Consider the following 7,358-nt stretch of genomic DNA (forward strand, 5'->3'; position numbering starts at 1 on the left):
CAGGTCCGGTCTTGCAAGGGAAAAATTGCTAGCTGACCGAAGGAACGGTAGGGCAGGGGTGGTGGGGAATCGAGATTCAGGGTGCGAAAGCGAGGGTCTCACACGGGTCGGCCCTGTGTCGAGGAGAGGTCACGGTTCCGCGTGGAGAGAGCGCTGTGGGAGGTGCGGTGATGCAGTAGGAGGGTAGTCCTGGGCACACAACACCCCTATTGAGACTTTCCTTCCTCAACTCCCCACCGTCTGAGTCCTTGCTGGATTAGATCCACGCCCGCATCCATGCTCCCAGCAACCGGTGACGACCCTCACCCTCATCCCTGCTCCTCGTTCTTGACCAGTTTGGTCGAAGCTGGGAATCTGACAGGTGACCCCCCCACCCACTGCTCAAGGACGGGACGTCTTGTGACTGCCCCGAGCTCCCTCAACAGCTGCAGCTCTCCCGCCGATAAGGGTCCCTGATCGGGTATAAATGCTCCCTCGGCACCTACCGTGCCTCAGTCTCCGGACATCAGTCACAATGAAAACGCTCCTGCTCTTCGCCTTCATCGGCTTTGCTGGTAGGTCATCTGCAGATTGCCATCACTCCCCGCCTCATCCTTCCCGCTCACCCCGAGGAGCAACCTACCTCCTCCCCGCTGCCCGCCTGCCTTCCTCGCTCGCTCACTCTCTCTTCATTCCTCCATGGTCTCGTCTACTTACTCCCCTCGCATCACCCCGTTCAGCTCCCCTTCCATCTGCGTTCTCCTCTCCCCTCTATCCTCCTCTCTCCCTGCTCCTCCCTTCACCCCTCCTGTTCTCCTTCGTCCCAGCCCCCTCTTTCCCTCTCAACCTGTTTCCATCTCTACCCCTCCTTATATCACACCTTTCCTTCTGACCTCACCTTTACTTCTGACCTCCCTCCCTCCTCCCTCTCCTCTGCCTCTCCGTCACCTCTCCCTCACTCCTACTTCCTCTCCCCCTACCCCCTCATCTCCACCTCCGTAATACCCTTCCCCTCCCTCTTCTCCTCTCAGGCCACCTGCTCGCCTTATTCCAACCCCTCCCATGTCACCGACTACTCCATTCGCCACACTCTCGACGTCTACCTCTCTTCTATCTCTCCTTTTCTCTCCACTTTCTCTACTCATCACATCGGTCTAACCATGTTCTCTGCCCCCTCAGCCGCCGCTCCCACCAGCGACGACGACAAGATCGTCGGGGGGTACGAGTGTCCTGAACACTCCACCCCCTGGATCGTCTCACTCAACGTCGGCTACCACATGTGTGGCGGGTCGCTCATCAGCGACAACTGGGTGGTGTCCGCTGCCCATTGCTACCAGAGGCAAGTCTGGCAAAGGGGAGGGGAACGGTTAAGGCCCAGTCGAGCGTACCCTTCCAGCCCCTACACCCCTCACTCAGTTTCTGTAACCTCCTTCGGCCCTACACTCTTCCCCGTCTCTGGGATGTTCTCCGGCAGCTGCACCTCTTCCCGTCTCTGTGATCCCATCCGGTTCATACACACTTCTCCATCTCTGTTGCACCCTCTGGTCTCTACAACCTTACAGTCTCTCTGACCCTCTCCGGCTCCTACATCCCTCACAGTCTCTCTGACCCTCTCAGGCCCCTACATCCCTCACAGTCTCTCTGACCCTCTCCGTCCCCTACACACCTCACAGTCTCTCTGACCCTCTCCGGTCCCTAAACTCCTCCGTCTCTCTGACCCCCTCAGGCCCCTACATCCCTCACAGTCTCTCTGACCCTCTCCGGCCCCTACATCCCTCACAGTCTCTCTGGCCCCTCCGGCCCCTACACCCACACAGTCTCTCTGACCCTCTCCGGCCCCTACACCTCACAGTCTCTCTGACCCTCTCCGTCCCCTACACACCTCACAGTCTCTCTGACCCTCTCCGGCCCCTACACCCCTCACAGTCTCTCTGACCCTCTCCGGACTCGACATCCCTCACAGCCTCTCTGACCCTCTCCAAGCCCTACACCCCTCGCCGTTTCTGTTACCCCTTGCACCCTTCTCTTCTCTGTGACCCCCTCCGGCCCTATATGCTGGAGACATGTGTACAGCGACGTTTTCCTGAGGGTTGTGACTAGTCTGCTGCCTCCGCCTCCCCGCAGACGTATCCAGGTGCGTTTGGGTGAACACGACATCACGGTTGCGGAAGGGTCGGAGCAGTTCATCGAATCAGAGGTGGTGCTCCGCCACCCCCAGTACAGCCCCTACACCCTGGACTACGATATCATGCTGATCAAACTGTCGCGGCCCGCCGCTCTCAACCGCAACGTGGCCGCTATTTCGCTCCCAACGCAGTGCCCAATGGCAGGCGATGAGTGTCTCATCTCCGGCTGGGGCAACACCAAGGACCCAGGTGAGGATCGGGGAGAGGGTGATGGGAAAGTGGGCGGAGGAAGAGTGCATAGAGGGAGAGAGGTGCTTATGGGGGTGGGGAGAGGGAGGGAAAGGGAGGGGGTGATGGGACAGGGAGAGGAGGAGGGGGAAGGAATGACAGCTGTAAGAGAGCAGGTAAGGGAGAATGAAAAGATGGAGAGAGTGAGGAGGTAGAGATTTAAAAAGAGAGAGAGCTGGCAAGAGTCGGAAGATGGGAGAGTAATAGAGAGGGAGAGACAAAGTGTGACTGCAGGTAAGTGAGAAAGGATGAGAAGGGAGCGAACGGGGGTGGGGGTGAGGGGATAGGAGAGCAGGGAGGAGAAGGGTGAAGGAGAGAGACGGAGTCGGGGAGAACGAGAGAAACTGAGAGTGTGGGTAAAGGAGAAGAAAAGAGAGTGAGGCGAAAGTGGAGTGAGAGGGAGCGGACATAGAGGGAGGAGGGAGGAATGGGGACCGAGCGGAGAGAAGGAAGGAGAGAACAGAGTTAGCAAAGAGAGTATGGGGAGACAGAGGTGGCAGGAGGGTGGATAAAGAGAAAGAGGGAGAGAAAGTGTGAGATTGTGCGAGATGGAGTGAGGGAGCCCGCAAGGAAGAAGGGAAGAGGCGGAGAAGCTCGTAGGAACAGATAGTGGTAGGGAGAGATCCGAGGGGAGAGAGTGTGAGAGAGGGAGAAAGATAGAGACGGGAGAGCAAAGGGAGGGAGGAGAGAGGGCGGGCGGGGAGAGAGGTAAAGAGAGAGAGAGAGCGAGAGCAGAAGAGAGAGTGCACAGGGGAGAGGGAGGGGTGAGAGAGAGAAAGATGGGGGGGGTGGGGTTAGTCAGATTTCTGGAAAGTTCCGGGAGTGCATAGGGGCAGAGATTCACATCCAGCGAGGGAGGGAGATGGTGTCTGGAACTTCCTCCAGAACCATCAGTACCATTCGACGATGTGGGACCGGAATTGGTGGCGTTGGGTTCAGGGGTGGCGTGGGAAAGGGAGAGGGTGCCTACGGTGAGATCTGAAGGCGGCAACAATCCCAATAGATAATAGGGTAGAGTAGAGGGGCTGATTAGCCTCTCTCATGCCGAGGGACGTTGCGTCGCTCTGGGGAGTGGTTGCTGGCTCTAACGTTCTCCCCCCACCCCTCTCCACACCCTGGCCTGTGCGTACCCAGCCGTCAGCGGTTACCAGTTACAGTGTCTGAAAGCCCCCATCCTCGACCAGACGGTCTGCGAGGATTCGTATCCGGGGATGATCACCAACAACATGATGTGCCTCGGATTCCTGGAGGGAGGCAAGGATTCCTGCCAGGTACAGCAAAACTCGCCACTCCGACCCCTACTCCCTCCCCCCATTCACTGTGACCCACTCCGGCCCTAGTGCATCCCCGTCTCTGAGACCCCCTCCCTCCCCATCTCTGTGATCAACTTCCTCTCTCGGCGCTTATAGCGCTTCTCCGGCCCCGACAACCAGCACCCTTCCCTCTCCACTATCGGTGGGAGATGGGGGAGAGCTGTAAAGAATTGCACCCCTTATCCATTTTCCCCTTCCTCCGATCTCGACCTGTCCACCGTCAATTCCCTCTCTCCGCCATTGCGACCATGCCTTCAGCTGTCCGATCATTGCGCTATGGAATTCCCTCCACACTCTCGCAAATTGACCAACGCCGCTCCCCCCACCCACCCCACTGCCTGACCCTCATGAATGTCCAGCTGCTAGGGGAGGCGGTGAAACATCTACCGAACGTCCTACGCCTCGGTCCCTTAGAGCTGGTGACGGAATCCGTGTCCCCGTCCTTCCCTACAGGGTGACTCTGGCGGACCAGTGGTGTGTGACGGGATGCTGCAAGGTGTGGTCTCCTGGGGCTATGGATGCGCCGAGAGGTCTTACCCCGGTGTCTACACTCGCGTCTGCAACTTCGTCTCCTGGATTGAGAAAACGATGGCAGCGAATTAAAGACCCCACCTCCCTCTCCGGAGGCTCTGTAATAAATCAATAAAATCGTTGTATAGACTCCTGCTGTCTTTATTCCCGGCTCTGACGAGCTCCTCCGTGCCCCGATCTGGGATCACGGCCTTCCTGTACACTGGTTGTCTCTGTGCTCGGCAAATGTCACTTATGGGGAGAGTGTTATCGGGTTCTGGATACTGGAACAGTGCACGGTGCTCCCAGTGTGGTCTGACCCAGGGGGATACGGAGACTGGAACTGTGCACGGTGCTCCTGGTGTGGGTCCGACCCAGCGATATGGAGACTGGAACTGTGCGCGGTGCTCTCAGTGTGGTCTGACCCAGGGGGAGACGGAGACTGGAACTGTGCACGGTGCTCCCTGTGTGGGTCTGACCCAGGGATACGGAGACTGGAATTGTGCATGGTGCTCCCGTTGTGGGTCTGTCCCAGGGATCCGGAGAGTGGAACTGTGCACGGTGTTTCCTGTGTGGGTCTGACCCAGGGACACGGAGACTGGAAATGTGCACGGTGCCCCCGATGTGGGTCTGACCCAGGGATATGGAGTCTAGAATTGTGCACTGTAGGGTAGATATTCCGAAACTTTCCCAGTCGCAAAGGTTGCTGAGTCATAAGGGTTTTGATATTCGGTCAGAGATTTAGTTGGGGGATGTGAATATTTCGTCATAAGGCGGGGTTGGCTAGAAACGGACCCAAGTGCAAGACACAAACACTGAAGTACTAGGGACAGGACTAGGATACAGGGCGATGGCAGGGACAAGGACAGGAAAACTAGGAACCTGGAACAGGACTGAACAAGAGAGCTAGGAGCCCGGGCTTTGACTCCGAGCCAGAGACTGGACAACAACCCAGTACCTGAGTCTTGCCTCTGGCTCGGACCTCAGAACTAGGCAAGGACGAGACTTGGCAGGCAGGCAGGACGAGGCTGGAGTCTTCAGTCTTGAGGCTCGAGATTAGAGGCAAGGATTGGCAGGAGGCAGGAGGCTGGAGTCTTCAGGCTTGAAGCTAGAGGCTAGAGACTTGGCTTGGCTTGGCAAGAGGCTAGAGGCTAGAGGCTGGATTCTTCAGGCTTGAGGCTAGGCAGCAGGCTGGAGTCTTCAGGCTTGAGGCGAGGTGAGGCTGGAGGCTGGAGGCAGGAGACTTGAGGCGAGGCTTGGCAGGAGGCAGGAGACTTGAGACTTGAGGTGAGGCTTGGCTCCTCCTGGGCAAGGCGCGGTTCACCTGGGCAGGGCGCGGTACTCCTGAGCAGGGCGCGTTTCTCCTGGGCAGGGCACGGATAACCACCCGACAGAGGCAAGGGACAGGAAGGGACAGAGCCAACCCCAGGTAACGGCAAGACGGCCTGGCTTACCTGGGCGGAGGCAAGGGACAGGAAGGGGGCTAGGTACTGGGTGGCTGCAGGACCAGACAGCAAGACAAGGCAGGGCTGCTGGCAAAGCAAGGCGAGACAGAACTTCAGGCGAAGCGAGAGTTACCGGCAAGACAAGGCAGGGCTTCAGGAGAGGAAACAGAAGGCAGGGGAGGGGATACAAGGAGTAGAACAAGAACGATACAGCAGTCACACCTGGGTCTCTGAAAGTATTTATGCAGCCAGCCCCAACGAGCATCAGCTGCTTCAATTAGCTCAACAAGAACAGAAACAGGGTAGATAGGAAAACCTGGAGCGAGGGTTGATGGACCGGACCGTGAACCGGAATACGGACATCATGGACCGGACTATGACATGTTTTCGTCTCGGGGTGGGGTCTAGATCGCACTGCCTGAGGAGGTTGGTTGGTGAGTGGGACTCTTAGCAAACTCAGCATCCGGACAAGCAATGGAATATCCGAGGCATAGAGAGGGGTGGGCCGAGTGCTGGTGATTGGTGTTGGTGGGTCAGCAGGAACGCAAAAGGTCAAACGGGCTGTTTGTGTGATTCCGTTGTAGTTTGAAAGAAATGCCGTAAAACACCTACCAAACGCCGTTAGACCACAGTTGGGAAACACTGTCCTGTTCTTGTCTGAAATGGAGACGCTACACTGGAAACACGCAGCAGGTGGGGCAGCGTCTGAGAATGGGGACACAGGGTCATCAGGTCGGGTCAGGAGTCCTCACCAGAATTCTGAAAGATTACTGTCCCAAGACACCGCTTTTCTCTCTCTCTTTAGACCTGCGGAATTAATTCTACTCAAAATATCCGATTGAGATCAATTAATAAGGAGGGACTCGCAAGATTTGGATGAGTGAGGGGATTGGGGCTGAGGAAAGAGATCAGGATCAGGAATATGATGGCAGGAACGAGAATAGCTTCGTCTATATCTGACGTTCGACCCAAACATACAACTGGACGATCTGAAAACTTTCCTGGCTCTCTCTCCTATCACAAGAGGATGCAGATTTAGGGCGCTTTGGAGAAGGTACAGAGGAGATGTCATGTGTAAGTTTTTTTACTCAAAGAGTGGTGAGTGTGTGGAATGGCGGGTAGGAGAGGGTCTTTTAAGAAACTTTTGGATAGGTACATGGAGCTTAGAAAAATAGAGGGCTATGGGAAATTCTAGTAATTTCTAAGGTAGGGACATGTTCGGCACAGCTTTGTGGGCCGAAGGGCCTGTATTGTGCTGTAAGTTTTTTATGTTTCTATCAGATTCCTTCTTCCTTAGTCCTGTATCTTTTGCACCTCACCTAGTCTCACCTATCACCTATCACCTGCCAGTTTCCCCTCACCCTACTTTCTCATTCTGGGTCCTGCTCTCGTTCTCTCCAGTCCTGATGAAGGGTCACGGTCCGAAATGTCTGTAAGACTCCTTACAGAAACTTCGGAGTGGGAGGCGAGGAATTTAATTCGACGCGATCACATTTTTGATCAAGGAGATGAAGATGCTCCCCGTCTGCTGAGTTGCTGAATTTGTTCGTTTTCCTCAATAATTTCGGTATCTGCAGAATCTCTAATGCTCTGGTCTGTTGCTGTCTGGTCTACAGCAGCTAGTAGACGAGAATAGGGCATCATATCCATGGGTCACCGATCGTCACTGTCAATAAGATTGAAAGAGTGCAGAGCGA

General features: G+C 56.0%; 1 protein-coding gene across 2 annotated transcripts; it reads left to right on the forward strand.

Moving 5' to 3' along the window:
• The first annotated feature begins 514 nt into the window (after positions 1 to 514).
• Positions 515 to 4,309, forward strand: LOC140201625 (trypsin-like). Of its 2 annotated transcripts, XM_072266013.1 has the most exons (6): positions 515 to 554; positions 1,159 to 1,318; positions 2,104 to 2,354; positions 3,416 to 3,425; positions 3,535 to 3,664; positions 4,160 to 4,309. In XM_072266013.1, the coding sequence occupies exons 1-6, from the start codon at positions 515 to 517 to the stop codon at positions 4,307 to 4,309; spliced, it is 741 nt and encodes a 246-aa protein (XP_072122114.1). The 2 variants fall into 2 exon arrangements, with proteins under 2 accessions (XP_072122114.1, XP_072122113.1); XM_072266012.1 differs by lacking the exon at positions 3,416 to 3,425 and having other exon boundaries at positions 3,528 to 3,664.
• Positions 4,310 to 7,358: the final 3,049 nt, after the last annotated feature.

The sequence above is a fragment of the Mobula birostris genome, chromosome 8, assembly GCF_030028105.1.
Source record: "Mobula birostris isolate sMobBir1 chromosome 8, sMobBir1.hap1, whole genome shotgun sequence".
Taxonomy (NCBI): Eukaryota; Metazoa; Chordata; class Chondrichthyes; order Myliobatiformes; family Myliobatidae; genus Mobula; species Mobula birostris.